Raw genomic sequence first — 24,930 nt, 5'->3', positions numbered from 1 at the left:
GGTGTCTCCCATCTGTTGGGTTGTCATCTTCTTTTGATTTGTAGGAGTTTGGGTTCTTTTTTAAGATGCTATTTATTTGAGAGTGTGAACGAATGAGAGGGAGCACTAGCTGGGGGAGGATCTGGAGGGGGAAGAGGGAAAGGGAGAAACTGACCCCCCATGGAGCAGGGAGCCCGGCCCAGGGCTCGATCACAGGACCCCCAGATCGTGACCTGAGCAGAAGGCAGACACGAACCAGCTGAGCCACGCAGGTGCCACCTCTGTACTGTTTTAGAAATTTTGCTTGCTTCATACGACTCTGATATTTACTTCCATTTTCTTTCAAAAGCTGTATTTTTGCATCTCTCTGTTCAGATCTGTCATCTCTCCATAACTCATTTTTGTGTGGGGTGTGAGGTTGGGGTCGTTCCCCAAATGAGTCTCCAGTCGACTCAGCCCCAGCTTTGAGTGGGTTCCTCCTTCCTTCACTGTCTGGTGTCCCCGTGGGCCTGGGAGGCCGCTGAGTGTGTGTGGGCCTGGGGCTGGGCTGCGCGGCCTGTTCTGTCTGCTCATCCTTGGGTCAGTGCCACACAGGCTCTGACTCCAGCGTGTTGTAGGTCGGACTGCGCGTACGTCACCCTCCAGTCCTCTTCTTCAAGGATGTGTTGGTGCCTTTAGCTCTTTGCCTTTCCCTGGAGGCTTTAGAATGTGCATGTTGGTTTCTGGATGAAGAAGTCTGCAGGGCTTCTGGTTAGCATTGTCATGACACAGGTCATTGCAGGGGGAATCAGTATCTTCTCCGCGTACCGGTCTTCCAGTCTTGGAGCAGAGTATCTCGCTCCATTTATTTGTATTTTTGTTTATTTTCATTTAATTTTGTTTTTAGAGACAGAGCGGGGAGGGGAGGGACAAAGGGAGAGAGAATCTCGAGGAAGCTGCACGCGCAGCAGGGAGCCTGACATGGCGTCGATCTCCTGGCCCTGACATCAAGACACTCAGCCACCTGAGCCACATATATAAACATATAAACAGACGCCCTCGTTTATATGTGTGTGAACGTATTACGGGTGTGCTTTTGAGGACGGTAAGAAGTAAGGGCTCATTCCCACTTCAGTTCGCTCAGACTCCGTTGTTTCTGAAAGCGGGTACGTGTAGGACTGTGGAAGTTGTCCTTGGTGGCGTCAGGACCGCTCCCTGGATGCACGCATTTGTGGGTAGGAAATAAGAACTTGGTCTGTTAGCCGCGTTGGTCTGTGTTACACACAAGGATCCAGTTCCCGTCCCTCACTGCCTGCGTGACAGTCACTGGGCTCTCTGAGGCCCCCTTTCCCCTTCTGAGAGGGGCAGCTCTCAGGTTCTCAGCACTGGCGGAGTTGCTGATGGCGGCACGGCTGTTTTCTTCTGCCCCTGGTGGAGCCCTGAGCCCCTGCCTTTGGCTCAGCCTCTGCCAGTTCCAGGCGTGCCCGGGCATCTCCCTGGCCCTGTGACCCTGTGCTCTGGAAGCTGGGTGCAGAGGAGAGCGTGATCTCCCTCCCAGAAGGAGGACAGGTGCTAGCAAGCCCTTGACGTTCCCTGGTTGGAGTCTGCTCTTCGGAATTTCACATCATAGCACAAGTCTCGCACCCACACTGGCCGGCAGCTCCAGGAAGAAGCACGGGGAGCACTCGCAGGAGACAGGGGCCTGTGTCTGCTGCAAATTCCTGATGTGTGGAGTTGCTGAGCAAATGGGCGTGTGCTGGAAGTGTACAACGGACCCCAGATTTCAAAGACTTGTTATGAAATAAAGAATCTCGAATATGTGCCTGGGTGTCTCAGTCGGGGAGGTGTCTGCCTTCAGCTCAAGTCATAATCCCAGGGTTTTAGGATTGAGCCTCACACTGGGCTCCTGGCTTGGTGGGGAGCCTGCTTCTCTCTCTGCCCCTCCCCCATGCTCATGCTCTCTCTCTGTCAAGTAAATAAATAAAAATCTTTAAAAAAATAGGGAATATAAAATTGTGCCTCTGAAGTGATATTTTGGATACATTGGCGTAAGTTAAAATACATTATTAAAATCCATTTTGCCTATGCATTTACTGCTTTCGAACATGGCTGCTAGAACATTTGAACTCGGACATGTGGCCAGTGGCACATTCTGCCGGAAGGTACCGTCACACCCTCGGATCTGCGGCCACAAGTCACAGTGTGTCACTTGTGTTTTGCCTTTGCAGATCGCAGCTGCACAGCCAGTCTGTTGTCACGGTGATAGGTGGTGAGGAGCATTTTGAGGACTATGGTGAGGGCAGCGAGGCGGAGCTGTCCCTGGAGACCCTCTGCAACGGGGAGCATGGCTGCAGAGACCCCACTTTCCCTACCCCCAGGTAACGCAGCCTTTCACCGCTGGGGTGTGTGTGCATGTATGGACACGTGTGTACGTGTGTGTGTGTGTGTGTGTGTGTGTGTGTGTGTGTATGTATTGGGAGGGAGGGAGGGTGGGAGGAGAGAACACTTCAGTTATGTAATATAGCATAGTTACCACGTTTTACATTCAGTCTCTTGTAGCTGCAAGTTTGTGCCCTTTGGTCAGCCTCTGTGGGCGGCTTTAGCATCAGAAATGATGTCTTTCACTTCATCTCCTTCTAATGATCTGGGGAGTTCTGGCTGCCTGAGCTGAAGGGTGAGGCCTTCACTCATGGGGCTGGGTCCTCCCAGATCTCCTTCCTCTTAGGGCTTCGCTCATGTCCATACGAGGGGCCTGTACACCTGGCCGCCTGTCACTGGTGACTGGCCCATCTAAGGCCGTTCCTGCCGCTACAGGCGAAACTCCTGCCCGGCTCAGCAGCTGGTGCGTGTCAGCCACCTCTCCCCTTGGTGGCCCGCTCTCGAAACCCTCACCCTTTGCTGACAGCAGAAGCCGAGTATCTCTGAACCTGCATCTGCGAGACCCTTCCTTTCCACAGATGGTTGCCTGCCCTAGAGGACCCACTGGCCTGGGAGAGGGCCTCTGTGGCAAGTCTCTGGGAGTTGGCGTGAGTGACATGCGTGAGTGTTTTTAGCAGCTTTCCTTCTTGGTGCTGTCGACGCGGAGGCGAGGCCTGGGGGCAGCTACACTTGTGTCTGTCCAGCTTGGTAGTCTTCCTTGTCTGCTTAGTCTGTGCCTCTCACGCGGTCTCTCACATTTTCTGTCTCAGGTGGGACTTCCACACCACCAGTGACATTCCCCCTCAGCCTGTCCTTACGTGGAACCTCCACCTCGGCTTGCAAAAGCTGGCAGGCCCTAACACCCCAGGGACACAACCGCCTCTCTGCCTTCATCTTCCTGCAACAGGCGCCCACCGGTGCCCTGAAGGTCCACTGAGACTAGGTCACAGGGAGGCAAATAGAATCCCGAGTTTCTAACGAAGGTCCAAACGACGACAGAGTTAACGCTGACGCCTCATGCATGCACCGTGTCTGAGGCTACTGGGCTTCAGAGCGGTTACTGAAGTAGCTCCAGTCCCGGAACTGAGACCCCCCCTTGTGCTTTGCCCTCCTGTTGATGTGTTTTGGACAAAGGAGAAAGTAGTATGTCCGGCCATTTACTTGTTAGAGAAGCTTTTTTGTTTTACGATGAAGCCCGTGCGCCACACCTGTTTTCTCTAAGCACCTGACCAGGAAGGAGCAGGTGTGTGGCCAGGTACCCTGCTGCTCGAGCTGGTGCGTGTCACCTGTCCTGGAGGTGATGTTGAGGGAGGTGGGCTCCCGGCAGTTGAAGGAAAGAGCCAGAATCCCACACAGCCGGGCACCTGACAGCATGCTTCTGTCCAGCCCCTCCATGGAGTGGCAGACAGCCTGGGGTGCGCACTGTGTCCTGAGCGGACACTTCTCGTCTCTCTAGCACCGACCCGCTGGCCGTGAAGCTGCACTGCATCCTCACTGACGAGGCTTTTGAGTTTTACTGTAGCCAGTGCCACAAGCAGATCAACCGCCTCGAGGATCTTTCCGCTCGCCTGAATGATCTTGAACAGAATAGGTAACGGTCTGGTCCCTGGCCGTGCTCTTTGTTTACACGGAGGGAGAGTCTAGGTCGCCGCACTCTGGCCGGTGGCTCTGGCCCCGGGTGCCACTGCTGCCAAAAGACGAGTGTGCCGGCAGCGGGACTCTTCCTCCGCCCTGCCCCCGGCCCCGCATGAGCTGAGCCTGTGTCTGGTGCCCTCTGCCCCCCTTGCTCTGTGTGCATGCCTCCGTCCGAGCCACCGCTTCTGGTCCCACGGGAGCAAGCTGGCTTCAAACACTGTGTCCCTTGTGAGGAAATCCAGTGTGTGAAAGCGTGTCTGCGCCTCGAAGGAGATACTGTCCTCATTTTACTGCAAGATTTCCTTAACTGAGAGTCACATGAAAGGGCTTTGTGAAATTTAAAGTAACATTTGGTCCTTAGAAACTAATTTGTTGAGGTCCCTGGGTGGCTTTGTTTGTTCAGCATCTGACTCCTGAATCTGGCAAGGGTCATGATCTCAGGATTGGGAGATCGAGCCCCACGTCAGGCTCCACAGTCTGCATGGGGTCTGCTTGGGATTCTCTCTCACCCTCTCCCTGCCCCTTCCATAGCTCATACCCTCTGGCTCTCCAAAAAACCCCCCAAAATAGATTTGTAAATAGCTTTCAGGAGTGTATGTTTAAATCACGTGAGCCTTTTCATGCGCCTCCTTTTTTTGTTTTTTTAAAAGATTTTTTATTTTTACAGCCTCTCTACAGCCAACTTGGGGCTCAGACTCCTAACCCCAAGATCAAGAGTCACATGCTCTGCTGACTGAGCCAGTCACGTGTCCCTGGGACCCTTTTCTGTGAGGCTGCCTCAGACTCTATTACCAGAATACCCAGCTTTGCTACCCTGTTTTTTGATGGGTACCCAGGAGCCAGCATGTGCCTGCTGCCCCCGGCGTTGGTCGGTCCCCATTCTGTCCCTCTTCCCCGTCTCCCAGTTCTGGGTTGTGTCTGAGTGTTTGCCTGCCTCTCCGTCCTCCATCCCCAACCCTACTCAGGTCAACGCTCCAGAAGGAGACGGTTTCCTTTTGCTGGCTCCCCACAGCTTGATACGCTCCACTTAAAGAGACTGGGTCCGAGGGGTGTGTCCGTGTTCACATGTCTGAGCGTGTTGTTGATGTAGCTTCTTGTGTGGCTGGCTCCGTGCCACGCAGCGCCAGCCCGGCAGAGGGGGTGCAGGCCACAGAGCGTGCACGCTGGCCAGGGCAGGATGCTAGGTGCTGATCAGGGCTGTGTGCTCCCGGGTGGCAGTCTGGAGTGGCTTCCTGGAAGAGGGGCCTGGTGCCGCTGCAAATTACAGAACGTGTGGCAGAAAGGCCAGCCATCCTGACGGTTTCAGCGTGTTTGGAGAAGTTGTCTTTTGCAGACTGCTCCCCTGTCTTGAGGAGCCTGCGGACAAGGCCAGCTCAGGCTTCCTGGCAGGTCGCTGTGGTCGGCAGCCCTGCTGTACCCGTGGACCTGCCTGTTGTCTGGTGGAGCCACTTTGGTGTATTCAGCCTCTTTCTCGGGTTCTGGGTGACACCCGCAGCACAGGCTGCAGCCCAGCACATGCCCAGTCGAGTGGCGAAGATTCTGTGTGGCCATTTGGCAGCTTCCCGAGGGGGTCTGGGGGGGTCCCGGTGGTACTGACAGCACCTAGCCTTCCGGGGGACTTCAGAGACCTCCTGGCCTCTATCATAGGGAAAACCATTCTTTCACTTCACGTAGCATGTGTTTAGCTGGGTGCGCTCCTGGAAGGTCCCTCCAGCTGGCCTCCCATACAGAGACCTGCTGTCCTGCTGTCGTGGGTTCGAGTACAGGAATGCTTGTCTGTTTGAGGGTCAGCACAAAGAGGTGGGTCCGGTCTCTCGTTTCTGGAGTGGTCTTTTCTGTGCTGAGAACCTGCCTCAGCACGGTCACGGTTGCCTCTGTTGGGGCTTTTGAGGGGGAGCTTGAGGTGCGGCCCCATGCAGATGGCAAGTTCTGTGGGGCCTTGTGCACAGTCTCAGCCATTCTCCGAGGAAAACCCAGTCAAGGTGGGTTCATGTGCCATTAAAGTCATCATTGAAGCCACAACACAGCTGTGGGGAAATTTATCCCCAACACTGAAGTGAAGAAGACCGAAATCTTGCTTGTTGGTTTCCATGGAATTGTCATGAAATCAAAGTGTTTGGTTTTGGTTTGTGGATGGCAAAAAGTGATTCAGTCCCAACTGTGTCTGGAAGCTTTGTATTTTTCTTTCTTTTTCTTTTTCTTTTCTTTCTTTCTTTCCTTCCTTCCTTTCTTTTTAAGATTTTATTTATTTGAGAGAGAATGAGAGTGAGCACAAGCAAGGGGAACAGAAGAGGGAGAAGCAGGCTCCCTGCTGAGCCAGGAGCCCGATGTGGGGCTCGATCCCAGGACCCTGCAATCGTGTCCTGAGCCGAAGGCAGAGGCCTAACCACTGAGCCGCCCAAGCGCCCCTGTCAAATATATTTTCTACCCACTGAACCTCAGAACATGTCTATCTATAGTGCCGATTCTGTTTTCCAGATACCTGGGAGCCTCTATGAAAAGATTCGTTTTGTAAAAATTAGTAAGAATATTAAGAAATCAAGAGTATAAAGCCTATTTTCAAATTACAAACCTCAAAACCGGACTAGCGGTACAGTCTGGGCAAGGTCGCTATGTACCCTGACTCCCGTGACACTCAGAGGAAGTCGGCCAGGAGAGGGGAGCACACAGTGGTTCACACGAGGAGCTTTAACAAGGAGGAACCGCACGTGGGGACTATGACGAGACGCCGGCCGCTGAGAGTGAAGGGGGCTTGCTCCAACAGCGGTTCTGAGGGGCAGCCGCCACTGGCGGTGGGGCTCAGCTGCTCCCCACACCCAGGGACTTGTCCCGAGCTTACCTTCTGGATCGTGGTGGAAGTCTGCCCTCTGGCTGCCAGAAGGCCTCACGAGGAAGGGCCTCAGCAGAGGTGCTCTGAGAGGGAACTCCTGGTGGAGCTGAGAGGACGCCACCGTGCGGGATCTGGGCCCGGATGGACCAGATGTCCCTAGGACAAGAGGACAGGTAGACACATGGACATGTGGGAGCCCTCCAGCACCCTCTGCTGGTAGAAACTGCAGAGGAAGAATTGGCGAGGGGCCCAGATCCATTTCTACAGAGCAAGTAGGAGGGAATCGAGGTGGGAGGCGGCATAGCTGACTCTGCTGGGCCGTCCCTGGCCTGGGCCACGAGGGAGTTGCAGTGTGTGTGAGAGTTTCGGCTGAAGGGAGGCACGCCATGGCTGGTTCTGGTGCCGGAGGGAGAGCTGCCCTTCGTGGGCCGGCCCGTGGCGTAGCAGTTGCGTTGGAGAAGAAAACTAGGGGACGCCTGGCTGGCTCAGTGGGTGAGGTGTCTGCCTTCGGCTCAGGTCACCGTCTCAGGTCCCGGATGCATCCCGCATGGGGCTCCCTCCCTGCTCAGCAGAGTCTGCTTCTCCCTTTCTCTCTGCCCCATGCTGTCTCACCCATGCTCACCATCTGTCTCTCTCGCAAATAAGTAAATAAAATCTTAAAACAACAACAACTCTGGACTTCAGAAGTGAGCGGTAAGGTAAGTTCGGCCCTTTTGGCCACTGCAGATGTTCTGTTTGCCAGACGACACATGGTTGACCGTACTTACTGCCGCAGAAGTGGCCGCAGAAGGGGCCTCCAGGTTGCCGCCGGGCGGGATTTTGGACCCTGTGGTTTCACTGCCTAAGTCAAAGCTTGATGACAGAACTTTCCTGTCACCAACAGGCCTGTGTCCCGTTTCGTGTGGAGGCCGCTGATGGCCACGTGATGGGTGGGGGTGCATTTGGGGCGTGGCAGTGGCCGGCAGCTCAGACCCAGCACCGTGGCAGGTGGGTGCGGTGCTGGACTCGGCTTCTGAGCTGAGGTCTGGTCGTGGCTCCGTCCAGGGTTTCTGTGGGAGTAATGTGACTTGCCTTGGATTTGGCGAGGCCCTGAGATTGCTCCCGTGTCCCCAAGTGCTTTGCTGAGCAGGCCTTTCTGTGCATGGTGCTGGCCTTGGGGGCAGGCGCTGCCTGCCTGTGAACATGCACCCCACCCCGTATCTCTTCAGCCTGAGTTTCCTGTTTCCTCCCATTCCTCCCCGTCTGTTCTCTGACATGATTTTCCTGTTTGTTTTGATTTTGCACAGTCCAGCGAAGCGGCTCTCCAGCAGGAAGGTGGCAAGGTAGGAGACCTTCGTTATTCACTGAGATGTCCTTCAGAGATTTATCACTGACCACAGCTCTTTACAAACGTGTTTGGAAGTACCATTCTCCAAGGTACTTTCTGACACCTTTGGAAGTCACTTGTTGCAGTTGGGACTGAAAATAATTCTCAGGGGTGAGTTCTGAAAAGAATCGCCGCCGCTGTGAGCAGTCCCTGGCCTGCGGTGGGGAGGTTTGTGCTGGAGGCTTCTGGCATGGCGCCCTTCTTACCGCGTCTTTGCTGTGAGGTCCGGGCCGGGCTGGGGCATCCCCAGGTGTCTGCTGTCCACTAGCCCACGGTAGCATCTGCGAGGGTCATGGCAGAGCCCAGGTCTGGGTTCTGGGTCGGCCTCCTCCAGTGGCTCTGCTCCTCCCCAGCTCTCCAGGCTGAGGAGGAGGGGGAGGACATATGCCTAACACCGCGTTTCTGAAGAACATGCGCTTGTGGCCATTTCTGCACCTTCCAGCTGGGGTCCACCTGTTGGCCTCCTGCAGGGAGAGACGGTGGCAGTGGGTACCCGCCCCGCCAGGCTGGCTCTGGGGAGTTTCAGCGGGGCTTGTCCGGTGACCACGTCCTTCACAGGACGCCGCGGGATGCTCACTTATGTCCTTTCTCAGACGCGTCTTCTTCCGGAGGCAGTGATGGCTGTGGTATCGCTGCTGGTCCACCTTCTCACTGTGCCCCTGCACCCCTGCGCCCCTGCACAGAGCACCTCCCGGCCCTGCGGCCCCTGTGTGTGCGCCAGGACTTGTTTCCCCGCTTGTCACTTCGCGCCCGGATCCTTCTTAATGTTTCTCATCTGCATTCTTGTCCGCTCGTCGTCTTACTCCTCCTTAAGAAGAGGGGTGCCCTGGAGATAATATTTTTTAAATTTTTATTTTTTAAAGATTTCATATTTTTGAGAGAGAGTAAGAACATGAGCAGGGTGAGGGACAGAGAAGCAGGCTCCCCACTGATCAGGGAACCCGATGCGGGGCTCAATCCCAGGACCCCAAGATCATCACCTGAGCCAAAGGCAGAGGCTTAAGCCACTGAGCCCCCCAGGCGCCCTGGAAATCCATTTCTGAGATCTTGCTGGGTGCTTTCCTCCCATCTTTTGGCTTGGTGTAGAATTATAGCTTGCAAACCCCTCCCGTTCCCAGATTCTGCAGGAACCGCTTAACACCTTCCAGCACTAGGGCTGCTGCCTGGACCCTGAGGTTTGCTGGTTATCTCTGTGACCTTTTCTCCAGAAGCTTTTCACATGTCTTCTCTGCCCCTGAAGTTCAGAGTCTCTACGATGAGTCTTGTGAGTCCTTCTTCCCATTAATTATGGTGGGCAGACCGACAGATCGTTTCCACCCTTCGTCCCGGGAACCTTTCTCGAGCTGTTGATAGGGTTGTCTGTCCCCCATCCTCCCTGTGGAACCCCTGGGTGTGGCCTTAACCACCTCATCCTTGCTTCCCCCACACTGGTCCACTCTGGCCCCTCCTTTGACGAGCCACAAGCTTTTTCTCCCCATCTCTTCTTCCCTGTGTCCTTGTCTGTCTTGTTCAAGTTCTTGCTCGCGGCTGCTGGCGGGTGTGTGGTGTGGACAGTCTCGCTGCCTTCTGATTTCCCAGAGAGGAATCAGGCCTGGCTGTCGGCCTTTGGGGTTCCGTGCTGGGCTATGGGTGGGTGTGTGTGCCGTCTGTGGGCCCCCCTCTGTGAGCTGTGGTCTCGAACCCTCCAGTGCTGTCTCAGGTGGCGGCTGCAGCCCTCCTGCCCCTTCCCTACACCTCCTCTCTTGTGTGTGGCGTGTGAGCCTCCTGCTGATCTCTGTAGTCCTAGGGGCTTAGGACCCAGCAGAAGTGAAGGTCACCCACCCTCCTCTGCACTCGTTCTCACCAGCCCCCTTGTATAGGGCATCAGACTCCAGGGAACATGATATTTGTTCCAGACCCCACAGGGATTACACATTTGGCATTGCTTGCCTCCTCCCCCTATCCGTGTTTCACCCCACAGATGCTAAAGGGGCTGAGATGAGGGAAGGTAAGAACCTCCGCCCATCCTCCCACATCGAGGTTGTGGCCGGGCCCTGTGGCCCCGGGGCCGTGCTGCCTCAGCTGTTGGGGTGCGTCTGCCCGCTGCTTGGAAACAGCCTCTGAGAATGTGAGCTCCCCTTCGCAGAGACACTTTGGCGTGAGAAAGCCCGGTCCGTAGGTGTCTGTAGTTACGGTTCACACACAGCCTGTTCTCCAGACTGTACGCACACACGCACGTGCACACACACACATGGTTGTGATCTGCTGCCATGTTGCACTTAAAACTGGCACTAGAATTCTAAGTAAACTCAAAATACGTGGTACTTTACTCTTCACGGTGACTCAGGCCTTTGTACACAGCCCTGTCATAGGACCGTGGGGTTTGGAACCACCGGCTCTGGCCTCCGTGACCTGGCTGTGTGCTTACCGCACATGGGCGTGGCTGTGGGGTCAGCCTGCGTGTGAGGACCTGGAGGCAGCCGCACAGAGCTGGCCTCAGGCCAGGCGGGGTAAGGGCAGTGCCAGTGGGACTGCCACAGGGCAGAGGGCATTCTTGGTGCGTCAGACGTCTCCCATGGCACCTTCTCCTGCTGGGTCTCCTGAGGGAGGGTGGGTTGATGTGAAAGAGGCGCTCCCCCTCAGCAGTGCCCGAAGTGGCCACATGCTAGCTGCCCCCTTCCTGTCCCGTATCCAGCCCTTGGGAGGCCTTCTGGAAGCTCAGGATGGGGTGACGGGTCAGACTGTGGCTCCTCTGCAGGGTGGTCTCTGGTGCCCCAGCACTTATGTTAGGAGCTCTTGGTGGGGCCAAAATCATGGACGTTTGAAACAGCAACTGGACAGAAACAGGATGACTCTTTGGGTTCAGTCCACCCAGGACATATTCAGGGATAAAGACAGCTGCCTTTTTTTCCCCTTTGAACATTTCTGGAAGAAATTTGAGGAATGTACAAGCTCAGTCAATACCAAAAAGAAAACAGAACTTCATACATTTAATAACAATTTTATGTGATGGACATCTTCTGTGTAATTTTAATAGTGTTTTACTGAATTCTTACTCTGCGTTACATCTTTCACAGGAGCTGTTTCTTTGTAAAATCTCGTTGACTCCTCATCCTAGTTTGTGACCCCCAGTCTCGTGGGAAAGTAGGGCTCAGGGAGGAGGAGCGGCTGTGTCAAAGACACACAGCTCTGAACATCAGGCTGCTCAGTTTGGAGCCTTGGTTGCCACAGGGGGACACGCTGCTGGTACTCTGGGCCAGTGCTGAGAGCTTTAAGTGCAGCTGGGTGAGAGCTGCTAGAGTGTCCACCAATAAGACTTAGAGGGACTGCACACATGTGTTTGCTGACCACCTGCTAGGGGGCCAGGGGCTGAGGAGCCAAGGCAGGAGTTCTGAGGGCATCGAGGGGGTTTTCACAGGCCCATGGGAGCTCCTGATGTGGCTCAGGGGGATAGGGGCCCTGTGGCCTGTGGTGCTAGGCCCTTGGACCTATTGCCGCAGAGGACAGTTGGGTCTGTGCACCTTCCCAGGCTTGACCCCTGAGAAACCCTGGGTGAGACCCTGGTCTCTCCCTGTCCCTGCCACGAGGAGTAAGTTTGAACATGTGGATGACGCTGCATCTGGAAGTCAGGATCCTGAAGTAATGTTGCACGGGCCCATAGCAGAAGAGGAGATGATTTCCTATCACAGGGGAATGAAGTCATTTTTTATTACTGAGGACAAAGTACCTTCACCCATTTGTTGCCAGGGAAGGAGGCTGAGAGGTCGGGTTCCAGAGAGCAGCGGGGACTCTTTCTGACCCTTGGGCAGCAGCGTCCTGCCAGGACCCTGCTGGCAGAGACCTGGGCCCGCGCTGTGGGTTCTGGTTCTCAGATGGGCCTGGAAATCCCCATGTTTCCAGAACTCGTGATCGTGCCTCTCAGCGCTCTGCTGGAAGTCCTTCTTTGGACTGGCCTCTTGTTTCTTCTCTTCAGGAACCTGCACCAGTCAGCGGCCCTGACCATGGACACCCTGCAGGACCCCGCCCCGGACCCAGTGGAGTGCATGGAGGAGGACATTGCAGATAAGGTGGGCCCCAGGGTGCAGGCTGGAGGGAGGGCCCCTACTGAGAACAGCCAGGTCTCGGGGCACTTGGGGGGCTGCCGTGTCAGGGTGCAGACCACATGGGGTGATGGCTTGGCCGAGGGGCAGTGGTGGTGCCATCAGGGTTGACTAGCTCCTCCGCCAGTCCTGGCATTGTCCAGTGGTCAGGGTGGAAGGGGACATTTCCTGCTGTGTGTGAGAGGGAGCTGAGAGGTCAGATGTCGCCTTTATTTGTCTGTGGGCCCATCCAGGTGCACTGATGCTCAGAGGCACCCTTCACCTGGCCCCTGGAGGCAGGCTCTTAGGGTTTCAGGTGGTAATCACAGAGCCAGACTACTATGGACTCGCAGTTCCCAGAGAGGCTGTGTGGGGTGCGTTCCTTGGGGCAGGGCGACTTCGCTGTGGAAGCAACCTCAAGCTTCCCGAGGGCCTGCTCAGCAGGAGATGAGAAGGGGTGGGAGTACACCCCACCTCCTCCCATCCCCCCGTGCTCACTCCGTCCCGTTCCCCCCGTGCTCTCTCCCTCTCATCCCCCCCATGCTCACCTTCTGTTCCCACCCCACACCCATGCCCACCTCCTCCTTGAACAAGGTGGACCCAGCTCTGGCCTAGTGGACACTGCCGTCTAAACAGTGGGCTGGGAATGCAGGCTATCTTGCCTCTGGACTCTGAGGCCACTGTGTCACTCCCAAGGTTGTCTTCCTGGAGAAGCGGGTATCGGAGCTGGAGAAGGACACAGCTGCCAATGGGGAGCAGCACAGCCGGCTGAGGCAGGAGAACCTCCAGCTTGTGCACAGGTGAGGCAGGAGGGTCTCTGTGGTCGTGGTCATCTGTCCGTGTGACAGCCTGGCCCCAGAGCAGGGTCTCCGCTGCCACAGGTGCAGCTCCCATCTGGAGCTGTCCCTCTGCTGGCTGCTGGGAGCCAGCTCGGGGCACCTCCAAGTCTCCTCAGGCCGCAGAGGAAAGAGCAAGGGGAGGCGCCTCCTCAGCTCTCAGGCCCGGCGAGGCCGGCAGCCACACCACCCGCACCGAGCACATGGTAGAGGCCGGCCTCCTAGTTGGCAGAGGCCGCCTGGGGAGGGGGGACTGGGACCCTCTGATGTGGGCCCCAGCTCTTGTCCCCGATCCTGAGAACCCATCGTGACTCTGACGTGCCAGAGATGGGCTTGTTGCTCCATGCTGATGGCTGTGTTTGAGGCATGGGCGTCCTCCCCTTTCCCTCTACTGTGTCCTGAGCGCCACCACGCCCGCTGTCAGAGCCAACAGGTGAGGACAGCAAGGGTGGGGCCTCCAGAGCCCCCTGCCCCTGGGTGTGGGCCTGACCCTGGAAGCATGCGGGTCCTTGCAGGCTCTTGGCAGCAGAGGTGGAAGTACAGTGGTAGCTGCCGAGCGACAGGACACACAGCCTGGCCCAGTTGGGCCCCATGCTGAGGAGGGCAGTGCGTCACTGAGGGAGAGGCATGACCTACCCCCCCCCCCACCTTTCCGTGTCACAGACCGGCTTGTGCCACACATACCCAGCTGAAGGCAGCATGTTGCCAGGTGGCACAGGGGCTTGGCTCGGGAGTTGCCGCTCTCTGGGCTGTGTGGGCATGCAGCTGGGTGTGCGGGCATATGACGGAGGGTGGGGCGGCCCCAGGGGCGTGAAGGAGGATCAGTGCTGCGCTCCGTGACTCCAGGCAAGGGCCCTTCCCGTTGCAGCCTCCGCAGGCTTGCCCCTGACCCGGGCAGCAGGGCTGGTCACAGGCCCCATGGCTCACTTGACTCCTGCCGTGACGCTTTATCCTGGATGGCACGTGCTTCCCTGACCTCGCTCTGGTGTCAGGCCGGCAGTCTGCTCTTCAGAGGCTGGGGGTTCGAGTGGTTCGTTCCACCAGGTGCCCCCCGCACGCCACTAGCACAGTTGCAGCAGGTCCTCTGTGCAGCCAAGAGCCTGGGCTGGACCCTGCACCCCGCCCAGGCTCCCCCAGCAGGGCCAGCCCACGTGGTCCTGCTGCCCAGCTGAGGGTGGGCCCGGCGTGCTCGCGGAGGGGCTTCGGGGATGTTTGTCCCCCTGCCTGTCCGTGTCCAGGGAAACCTGGCTGGGCCAGGCTGTCTGGTGAGGTTCCGTCTGATCTGACGGCCCTACCAGTTACCTATGTATGGAGTGGAAAGTCCACGGCCTTTGCCCGATGGCCTGCCGTGTCCAAGCCTATGGGTGTTTCTTGGGCTGTTTCCTGAGCTCTCCTAAAAACATGTTTCTGCTGCTTCTTGAGGGTTCCTCATGTTCAACAGTGTCTCTAGCCTGCTGCATGGCTGCTGCCTCTTTACCGGCATCCCAGCGGTCCCACACGGGTTCTCAGGCTTGCGGTTTGTTCATCTGATTGTTTTAACATGACTGATTTTGGAGGGAGGGAGAGAGCCCGAGTGTGCATGAGCAGGGGTGCGGCCGAGAGAGAATGGTCAAGGCGGCTCCTCACCGACTGCAGAGCCCGATGTGGGGCTCCATCCCAGGACCCTGAGCTCACGATGGAGCCGCATCCCAGGGTCCAACGCCTAACCAGCTGGGCCCCCAGGCGCCCCCCCCCCCCCCCCCCCCCCCCCCCGTGCTTGGCTTCTTGCTTTCTGGATCCTGTGTTTTCCTCTTCTCTGGCTCGCTCGTTGTCTGCGGAGGGCATCCCCGGCCGGTTCCTTGGGGAGGGCACAGAGGAGCGGTCTCTGCCAGTCCGCATGTGTCTGCAGTGTGTCACCCACGGAGGGTGGGGCTGCGTCTGCAGCCACAGCAGGAAGTTGGCAGGTGGGCGCCAGTGCCCTCTGTGGGGTCTGGGCTCTCACCTGGGACGCTGGGAAGGCCCCCCATTTCCTGTGATGGCACAGGATTCCAACCTTTAAATCTCTGAGATACCCCGCAGCTTCAGGAAGGTCTTCAGAATTATTTCTTTGTACGTTTTGTTCTATCTCCTTATCTCTCCGAACATCTGTTCATCAAATGTGTTAGACCTTATGGAAGTTTCTTCTCATTTTCTTTATTTTCCTGTTCTCTAATTCTGCCGTTTCCCTCTTTTTAAGCAGGTTCCACACCCAGTGTGGAGCCCAACATAGGGCTTGATCTCACTACCTGGGCTTAGCTCAAGGGTTGGATGCTGAACTGACTAAGCTGCCCAGGCACCGATTTTCCTCTTTTTTTTTTTTTTTATTTTTTTTTTTAATTTTATTTATTTATCTGTCAGAGCGCGCGCAAGCAGACAGGGGGGCAGACAGAGGCAGAGAGAGAAGCAGGCTCTCTGCTGAGCAAGGAGCCCGACGTGGGGCTGATGCGGGGCTCGAGCCCAAAAGCCTGGGATCAGGACCTGAGCTGAAGGCAGCAGCTTAACTGACTGAGTCTGCCAGGTGTCCCCATTTTCCTCTTTTGAAAAATGTGATATCCTTGGTCTTCTCTTTCAACACTCTGAATTTCCTTATTTATTTATTTAAATGTGTGTTTGCTTTTGTCTCTTTTCTCCACTTTGCAGATTTTTTTTCTCCCAAAGATTTCACTCACTGATCTGACACAGAGATACACAGCGAGAGGGGGAACACAAGCAGGGGGAATGGGAGAGGGAGAAGCAGACTCCAGTGAGCAGGGAGCCCGATGCAGGGCTCGATCCCAGGACCCTGGGGTCATGACCTGACTTGAAGGCAAGCGCCCGACAGCTGAGCCCCCAGGTGCCCTCTCTTACTGAATTTTTTCTGACTTCAGATGTTCTGCTCCTGTTTCCTGTGGGGCAGGTCACACACTCTGAGGTGTGAATTATAGGGCTTTCTCCTGTGTGAGGTGTGTTTTCTCTGATGGTTTTGGCTGCTTTTGTGTCGACACCTTTTGTATGGAGTCTGTGATCTCTGGCACTCTGTTCACTCTTAGGTGTGAGGCACCAGAAAGAGGTTGAGAAGCCCTGTGTGCATGGAGGTGTGGGCTCTGTGGGCAGGGACTGGAGCCCTTCTCTTTGGGGTGGTCAGTCCCTGTGTCCTGTGGCTGCCCGTGGGGATCTGGTAGGCACCGGGGTCAGGGCCCCCACAAGAACATTCCCTTTGTCCTCGTGTCCTCACTAACCCATCCCCTTGCCTCTGCCATGGGCAACCTGGGTGTGCCACCCGCAGGGTCAGTGAGGGCTCCTCCCGGGACTGGTAGCACCTGGTGGGCTTGTGCCACTGGGAAGGCTCCTGCCCGCACGCTGGGATGGGGGATGCACTGCCCAAAAGCGACAGAGACTGGTTCTGAGGCCCTGGGTACAGGTGTGGGAAGCAGAGGCTGTCTTGGCGGGCACGTCCTCTGCTTCAGAACCGCCCTTGGCCAGACCTGTGGGGGAATCTCTGCTGTCCCTCCTGCAGGGGGGCCCTGGTGCAGGGAGCAGAAGGCCTCTTACCTTCGCCCCTTGCCTTCACAGAGCCAATGCCCTCGAGGAGCAGCTGAAGGAGCAGGAGCTGCGAGCCTGTGAGGTGGCGCTGGAGGAGGCGCGGCGGCACCGGGAGCTTGTGTGCAAGATGGAGCGAGAGCGGAGCATCGAGGTGGAGAGCCTGCAGGCCAGGTGGGCTGCCGCCCGGGGAGGGAGTGGACTGCAGAGGCCAGGGAGGAGCCACGCGAGGAAAGCTGTGAACCACACTCAGGCTCAGAATTTGCGGACAGACCCTACCCGGTGTCCTGTGGAGTCTGTCCTTCATCCTTTTTGAGGCTGGTGGGGTCCCCTTCTGCTTATCTGGAGGTGGGAGCTTTCAAGAGTCTGGAGAAGCGGGGAAGAGAAGCTGGGGGAGCATGCCCTGCGGGGAGCACACAGGGAGAGCGAGAGACCACCAGCTGCCCCAACGCAGGTCGCCGCCCTCCCCTGCCCCCCAGGCTTCCTCCTGTCATGGGACGGGGCCCAGACGGCTCCCAGTGAAGAGTGGTTGGTCAGACCGCCTCCCTGAGGGCCGTGAGGGGTTTTGGTCACTGAGCCAGAGCCACTTTGAGAACTGGGAGGACTCCAGGGCTTGTGGCCTGTGGTCCTCTCCAGCACCTCGGCCAGGGGTGCGGCTGACTGGGTGGAAGAGGAGTCCTGTGAGGCCTTTCCAAGAGCAGGCCTCCAGGCTGCGCCCGCCATCCAGACGCGAGGCCTCCTCGCCAGCAGACACAGCCAGGCCCGGGCAGCTGGGGGACCTTCTTTCCTGGGCCTCAGCACAGCGTGGCTGTGTGTTCCTCGTCTGTGCGTGCGGGTAGCCTCTTCCCTGGGATTCTGAGCAGGGCAGCAGCTTGGTGGGAAGCGAGGTATACCAGGTGTTGTGAAGCCCTTGGGGGACGGGGCAGGACTCCATGTCACTGCTTCTGAGCAGACCTGCTGCCTGCTCTGTGTGGCTGGATCCGGTCAGCCTCCTACAGTTACATGGGGGTGGGGGTGGTGGGAGGGGTCAGCGCCCTGAGGTCAGCCCAGCATAAGGGGCTCTCTGGTGTGGCCCCAGTCTAGTGCGGTGCCCAAGAAGACGGTGTGCAGTGCAGACGGCCATGGAAGGCAGCAGGATGGAGAGGACTGTGGAGCGGAGAAGAGGCTCCTTGGAGAAGGGGCTAAGTCTGTGGCTGGGATGGGAGTGAGGCCAGCGAGACTTCTCATCGTGTCAGAAAGTAGGGAGGTGCTCAGAGAAGCATGGATCTGCGCACGGTGATGGGGCAGCTGACTAGGGCTCCCAGAGGTCAAAGCTGTACCACTTTAAGTAACACACTAATGCTACTACCGGACCATAACCCGGAGCCCCACTCGACGTGAGCCCTGGTGAAGACGTGAGGAGCAGACAAGAGCCTTCCTCATTGAGGGATTCCCAGTAATGCGGGGAGATGTCCTCCGGGGCTGGAGCGGAGTCCTCCCTTCCCTGGGGCACGGACCGGGCCCAGTGACCGGCTTCCAGGGGAAAGGGAACCGGCTTCCAGGGGAAAGGGAACCGGCAGGAGGAGACACCTGGAAACACACCTTCACCAGATGATCCAGACCCCAGGCAAGTCGTGTGGACTCGGCACCCGATTGGTGACAAGGGTGCCTCACCTCTGTGACCCGTCTCGTCCCAGAAACACCAGACAAACCCAGTGTGGGGGCATCGGAGCAAACATGGGACGAGAATTGCCCAGAATGACCAAGCTCACGAAGAGCCAAGGAGGTCCTACAGACTGCCACAGACCAGAGGGGCCCAAGGAGATGCGGCGACAGTGCAGTGTGGCCCCGGGGTGGGAAGGGGCACCGGTGGGAAATCAAGTGCAGTGGGTGGTTTGGGAACTAGTGTGTCCCAGTGTGGCTGTGTGGGCGGCAGAGCCACCACAGCAATGAGTAAATGGCCTGCGGGAAGGGGGCCTGAGCCCACAGGGACCCTGCACTGCGTCTGCAGCTTTTGTGTAAACCCACAAGTGTCCCTAGACCCAAAGTGTATTTAATGACCGTCCTAGTTTAACGAAAAGTTGGGGCCTAGAGTACTTGAGTGATGCATAAGGTCTGGGGCCTCCTGGGGAGCCTCTGTGGGTCCCTGGGTGACTCGCGGGGTGGCTGTCAGGACAGGGGGCCTCCCTTGACTCAGGGAGGCACATTTCCTGGGCATGAGGTCCCAGCCTTGTTCTCGTGTCTCAGGCTGCAGCAGCTAGACGAGGAGAATGGGGAGCTGAGGTCCTGCACGCCCTGTCTGAAGGCTAATATTGAGCGCCTGGAGGAGGTGAGCAGTCAGCTGGGAGTGCTGAGCGTGTGGGGCCCGGCCCCGAGACAGGTGGGCATGCCATCGGTCCGGCTAACGTCAGGGCGCTCCTCTGCCCTCTGCCCTCTGTCACTGACAGGTTCTTAGAGTGGGACGGCCCTGGGCCCACAGGCCCCGGGGATAGGGACAAGGACAGCTTGGGTCTGGCCATCACTTTGTTGGAGGGTGTTGGTCCCTGTCTGACGTCCCAGCGTCCCCACAGACTTGGGTCCTTGGGTTCAGAGGTTCAGCTGAGATGGATGTGTGGTTGAATTCAGGGCCCACTTCAGCTAGACCCCCTATGCCTGGTCCTGCGGGTGTTCCCTCGAGAGGCCCCTGCCCCCTTCCTCCCCTCCTTGCCAAAGTCCCCTGGGAAGCTATGAACCCTGAGGACATCCAGGACCACATGGGCTCTGGCTCCTGTGAGCACTTCCTGCAGAGCCACTGTGGTCCTGCCCCAGCGTCAGTCCATCCTGCCCTGTCTCCCTTGGGAACCGTCCCTGTGGCCTTTGCAGCCACGCACAGCAGGAGCTTTCCAGGCCCACCCGTGCACTCGGTGCCCAGGGTCAGCGTGCCCCCAGAGGTGTGTGCACCTCGGTCATGATGGGGTGGCTTAGGGGCTGCCTTTAGGACGGACCCCAAGGGGCTGAGGGCGCTCAGGAGAGCTGTGCGAATGGGGCAGCCGGTGGGCACGCCACAGAGGACATCCTCCCGCTGCAGGAGAAGCAGAAGTTGCTGGATGAGATCGAAGAGCTATCCCTGCGGCTCAGTGATGAGCAGGAGAACCGGAGGAAGCTGGGGGACAGGCTGAGTCACGAGAGGCACCAGTTCCAGAGGGACAAGGAGGCAACTCAGGAGGTGAGCCTGGCACCCTCTGTGTCCGGAGACCCGAGGCCGGTAACCGGGTCCTGCCGGGCAGGGCTGCTGGGCGGGAGGGGTTTGGGAAGTGTGGCATCGTCCTCCTGTTTGGGAAGGGTGCTGGGTGCAGCCAGAGGTGAGGACGCCGAGGGCTGGCACTTGCTGCCTCGGTGCCTGGAACCCGGCTCACCCACACTTGCCCGCAGCTGATCGAGGACCTGCGGAAGCAGCTGGAGCACCTGCAGCTCTTCAAGCTGGAGGCGGAGCAGCGGAGGGGCCGCGGCAGCAGCGTGGGCCTGCAGGAGTATAACAGCCGCACCCGCGAGAGCGAGCTGGAGCAGGAGGTCCGCCGGCTGAAGCAGGTGTGGCAGAAACTTCCTGGGCCCAGCACGAGGTGGGGAGCATGCGGGGGGCTGGGGCGCTGGAAGCCCCTCTGGCCAGTCCCTGTGCCAGGTCAGCCACAGTGGGGTCCCAGCCACAGGAGTGAGGCTGCTGGTGTGCCTCCCACCCAGGATAACCGCACCCTGAAGGAGCAGAATGACGAGCTCAACGGGCAGATCATCAACCTGAGCATCCAGGGTGCCAAGAACCTCTTCTCCACGTCCTTCTCGGAGTCCCTGGCCGCGGAGATCAGCTCCGTCTCCCGAGATGAGGTGAGGCCTGGCCCGGCCATGTGTGCCATGGTCTGTGCACCAGGCTGGCACTGACACCGCTCTTTCTGCAGCTCATGGATGCGATTCAGAAGCAGGAGGAGATCAACTTCCGGCTGCAGGATTACATTGACCGGATCATCGTGGCCATCATGGAGACCAACCCATCCATCCTGGAGGTCAAATAGAGGCAGGAAGGCCCAGCCTGGTGGGCCCAGGACCCCACCCACACTCAGGAGATGGCCACAGCACGCACGCACCTGAGACCAGTGGTTGGGCCAGGGTGCAGTGATGGGTCTGCAGAGGGAGAAGGAATGGGAGCCCAGGGCTGGGACCCACACCGGAGAGGGTGGGGCTGGGCTGCTCTCTGCAGAGATGCAGAGACGACGTCTCCAGCTCAGGTGAACCCTTCTGGGAGCTCCCTCCCATGTGGCAGACGCCACTGCTGCCTGCCCACCAGGGAAGGAAGGGTGAGTCCCCACCAGGGTGTTTTTGCATGGTCTGCTCAGAGGCCGTCACCCGACGGCAGGGCGGCCCCAGGACCCTCTTGCCAGACGCGGTGGCATGCGGAGTACAGGCAGCCGAGGCGGTACGCGTCAGGGTCTGGCTAGGAGCTGCGGGGGTCCCAGCTTCCCCGGGGCTGGCTCCCGTCCAGAGGATCACTTCGGTCCAGTGCCAGACCCTCCCGTGGAGGCTGGGGCAGGAGCCTCTCTTCTGAAATCAGGACTTGAGAGTCTCACCATGCGGAGCCTGCTCTCTGGACCGGGTGGGTGTTGCTGGCCTTTGTGACCCTAGGTGCAGGCAGCATCCTAGTGAGAAACCGCCTCCCGGCTGGGGTGGCCCCCCTGGCCTCCTGGAGCAGCCCCTCCCCTGGCAGGTCTCAGCTGCCCCGGGAGAGTCCCGGTTTCCTATGCAGAGTGCACGTTTCCCCTGGGAGTTGGAAGTCGAAGTGGCCGCCCTTCCCCAAGCTGGGTTTTGCAGGTGGCCAAGCTCTGCTGGCTCTCCCAGCACACAATTAAGAACGGAGAACAGGGCCCTCCCAGCAGCCTGGGGGCTCCGTTAAGGAAATCATTGCCTGGCTCTATGCCCCCACTGCCAGGCACCGCACCACCACGGGGGCCGCTGGGCCTGCACACAGACGGGCCACTGCTGTGTGCAAGTGTGCGTGAGAGGGCATGTGTGTGTGTGCGTCTGCGTGCGCGTGTGTGTGTGTGTTGCCCTGCGTCCCTCCATCCTCCATGTGGCCCATCTTCTACACTAAGATTTAAGACGTTGCCTCGTATTGTACATTTTGGGGAAAGCCTTGGGTGTAAATCAGTGTAAACTTGGAGGAGAGATTTTTCTATCATGTAGAGTAGGTATTTTTTATAGATTGAAGGTTGATCAATTTTTTAATACTTCCAAGAGAGAAAATTATCTGTGTATACACATAAAATATATATATGTATGATAATAAATACTGGAACTCTGCTTTCTGTGCCCAGCCCTGCCCCGGTGACACAGATGTGGGTCTGTCTCTGTCCATCACTCAGTGGTCCCGTAACTGTACATAGGGGCTGCCGGGAGAGGCTTCACACAGACACCCAGACGTCGCCGTGCACAGTGACCCTGTTGCCTTCCCTGGACAAAGACTTCAGGCAGAGCCATGGTAGCCTGGATGCTGAAGGGCAAGGCCAGGACAGTCTTACTGAAGATTAAAGCTATCTATACACGCAGAGACCGGCTTCTTCCTCCATGGGGTCTGCGGGCTGGGTGGGGTGCCCTGGGCTTGGCCTGGCCCTCCAAGGTATCTGGGGGGCTCTGGACCATGTGAGCTCCGTAGGAGAGCTTCTGTTCAAGCTGACCCCTCCCATAGGTCCCAGGCTTGCACCTCCAGTCTGGACCCCCAGCAGAGCTCAGCCAGGGGGCCCTCCTGGGGTAAGGCCGTGTCAGGGCCTTTGGGGCTATGGGTGTTCCTGGTGGACACACCGAGTGCAGGCTGGGTTGAGGGGCTGCATCCCAGGTCTGGGGCTTGGTGATGTCCCCAGGACATCATGCACGGTACCCAAACTGAGGGCACAGGCTCAACACAGGGTTTGGCTCAAAGATGAGGAAGGTCAGTCTAGGTGGTCGGGTTGGGGGGAGAGTGCAGGTACCACCATCATCAAGGGCACGTAGTGAAAAGATTCCATGGGTAAGTGAGCAAATGTAATTTGAAGTGGGAGCTACCCAAAGTTCACAAAGTCAGTTCCCCAGCCCAAGCGTCCACGAAGCAGCAAACCGTGCATTTAACACCTCCCTCGCATGGAGCTAGCTGCCTGCAAGTCAGAGACACGTGCACCACCTGAGGCTCAGGGAAGGCCAAGGATCCCACCCTCAGCGATCCGGCAGGGCACTGAAGCGGCTTGAGCCCAGGTATGCTGGCCCATGGGGCCAACAACCTGACGCCGATGGTGAGTGGACACAGTGTAGCTTGTGAGCAGGGGCCGCCAAGGTCAGGCCTGGGAGTCCTGGATGCTGTGTGGGATGGCAGTGAGGAGTGAACCTGGGGGGCTGTTGGCATGTGGACATGCCCAAGGCCAACTTCCTGCCCAGAGCCACCTCCCCGCTACTTTCCCAGGGTCTAGAGAGTGTGTGAAGGTCCAGACTGGCCTGTGCTGGCGCTCAGAGCAGGTAATTCCCTGCACAGGCCCCAGTGCACTCATTAGCAAGCCCATCAGCAGGACTTGGGCCCCGCTGCCCACAGGTGGGACCAGCAGAACTTAGGGCCCGGGAGGGATGGCATTGTGCTATGGCCTGGGATGCAGGCTTCAACCACACGCTCCCGCTGGAGCTCTGCACAGAGGGCCTGCTCAGCACTGGGGTGCCCAAGTGCTGCCGTGGCAAGTTAGGGTCAGTGAAGATCCAGGAGACACTTGTCCCCAGCCTGGACGCACTGGGTGATACCTGCTCTCCACCTACCTGTCTCTCTGGAGCCCGTAGGGCCCACCCCTGCCTAGGAGAAGCTGCAGGTGGGGAGGGGGCCTAGCTCCATCGGGTGTTTTATGCTCTTAAACATATGGGGGTTTATCCATGGTCTGGCCCCCCCAGCAGCCAATTCTGAGATCCCTGCCCTGGCCCTCCCAGGGTCCCCCGTCCGATGGGGAGATAGTTATCCACTGGAACAGGGCCTGGAGAACACTCGCAAATCCACCATAAATGGAAACAGCAGTGCCCAGTGCCAGCCAGGAAGGGCACCCCCAGACCCAAGTGCGCCCCTCCCATGTAGGGACCCTCCACCCTAACCCTGAAGTGACCTGGCCACAAGCCCCCCAGGCTGATCCTGTCTGAAGTCAGCTCATGTCTGTTGAGGACTGCTTGAACCCTCCAAGTCGGTCAGTCCTGCATGATGGAGGAACACAAAGCAAGGAAGACAGCTTCTGGTGGGTGGGGGCATGGCTCTCTGGTCCCTCCAGCTGTCCCTTGAGCACTGCCCACCCCCTGCCTTGGCCCTGCCCCAGCCCAGCCATGCTGAAGGAAGGATGCCCCAGCACCTGCCCTTCCACCTGCTGGCAGCTCAGAGACCTGGAGGTGGTGGCCCTGGGAAGGGCCCTTACTTTTTTCCTTATATGGGGATTTTTTCCTTATATGGGATCTCTTCTCCTATTTAAGCCAGGCAGGGGAAGGGGCGGGGCAAGGGGTGGTTCACAAAAAAGGCAATGATGGGTCATTTCTTAAAACTGGCCAGAACACAGGTTGCGTGTCTCAGCACAGGGAATCCTGCTTGCATTTGGCCAACCTAGCCTCCAGCATGTACGTCCCACCTCTGAAGGTCCCTGAGCCCCAATCCCACTAGAATCTCCAGTCTGATTGGGCCATTTGGGTCCCAAAGCAGAGAACTCCATAGGCACAGGGAAGCATGAACCATTGCCTCCCACCAACGCCAACAGACACTGTTCCCAGCCCTTGTTCAGGAGGCTCCTCTCCAACACCGAGCAACTCCATTCCCAAAGACTGCTCCTGACCCCTGTTGGGATGACTGGGCTTTCTCCCCACCCCTCCAACAAGAGGCCTTGGCCCCTCCCGGGGGAAGGCAATGCTCCTACACCCACCCCCTCCACCACCCACCCCGCGCCACCCCTGTAGACCATGACTCTGAAACCTGCAGTGAGTGGGCAGGAATCTCCCTTCAGTTTCAGCTGTTCTCCTTAGGAGGTTACAGGCTGAGGACCACCAGTCCAACAGCCACCCCAGCCAGTGTCCATGGTGGTGGGTAGGGGGAGCTGTGGTTACTGAGCACCCCCCCCCAGGTGACTGCCCTTGACTCTGACCACTCATGTGATTCCACAGCCATACAAGGTCAGAGGCCACCTTTCACCATTCAGGTGAAGAAGCTAGGGGCAGGCCAAGTCCCTGTACAGCTGTCCCCAGAAGCTTGCTGCTTAGAGGGCTCTGGAAGCAACTCCGCCCCTGCTGCAGCTACTGGAGAGAGAGGGTTTC

At 58.0% G+C, this 24,930-nt stretch overlaps 1 protein-coding gene across 3 annotated transcripts in view; it reads left to right on the top strand.

Moving 5' to 3' along the window:
- Nucleotides 1-21,942, top strand: part of RAB11FIP3 (RAB11 family interacting protein 3) — a 76,101-nt gene extending 54,159 nt beyond the window's left edge. The window contains exons 3-13 of one of the 3 annotated variants that reach the window (XM_059415834.1): nucleotides 2,187-2,336; nucleotides 3,833-3,967; nucleotides 8,128-8,163; nucleotides 12,160-12,253; nucleotides 12,962-13,065; nucleotides 16,672-16,812; nucleotides 18,865-18,946; nucleotides 19,685-19,822; nucleotides 20,029-20,184; nucleotides 20,335-20,475; nucleotides 20,547-21,942. In XM_059415834.1, coding sequence (XP_059271817.1) covers nucleotides 2,187-2,336; nucleotides 3,833-3,967; nucleotides 8,128-8,163; nucleotides 12,160-12,253; nucleotides 12,962-13,065; nucleotides 16,672-16,812; nucleotides 18,865-18,946; nucleotides 19,685-19,822; nucleotides 20,029-20,184; nucleotides 20,335-20,475; nucleotides 20,547-20,660 — 1,291 coding nt within the window. In that variant the 3' untranslated portion in view covers nucleotides 20,661-21,942. The remainder of the gene's footprint in view (nucleotides 1-2,186; nucleotides 2,337-3,832; nucleotides 3,968-8,127; nucleotides 8,164-12,159; nucleotides 12,254-12,961; nucleotides 13,066-16,671; nucleotides 16,813-18,864; nucleotides 18,947-19,684; nucleotides 19,823-20,028; nucleotides 20,185-20,334; nucleotides 20,476-20,546) is intronic. The other 2 variants (XM_059415835.1, XM_059415833.1) reach the window with 2 other exon arrangements.
- The last annotated feature ends 2,988 nt before the right edge of the window (nucleotides 21,943-24,930 follow it).

This window comes from Mustela nigripes, chromosome 11, assembly GCF_022355385.1.
Source record: "Mustela nigripes isolate SB6536 chromosome 11, MUSNIG.SB6536, whole genome shotgun sequence".
Taxonomy (NCBI): domain Eukaryota; kingdom Metazoa; phylum Chordata; class Mammalia; order Carnivora; family Mustelidae; genus Mustela; species Mustela nigripes.
Note: the sequence above shows the minus strand (reverse complement) of the source record. Positions and strands in the feature narration are given on the sequence as shown.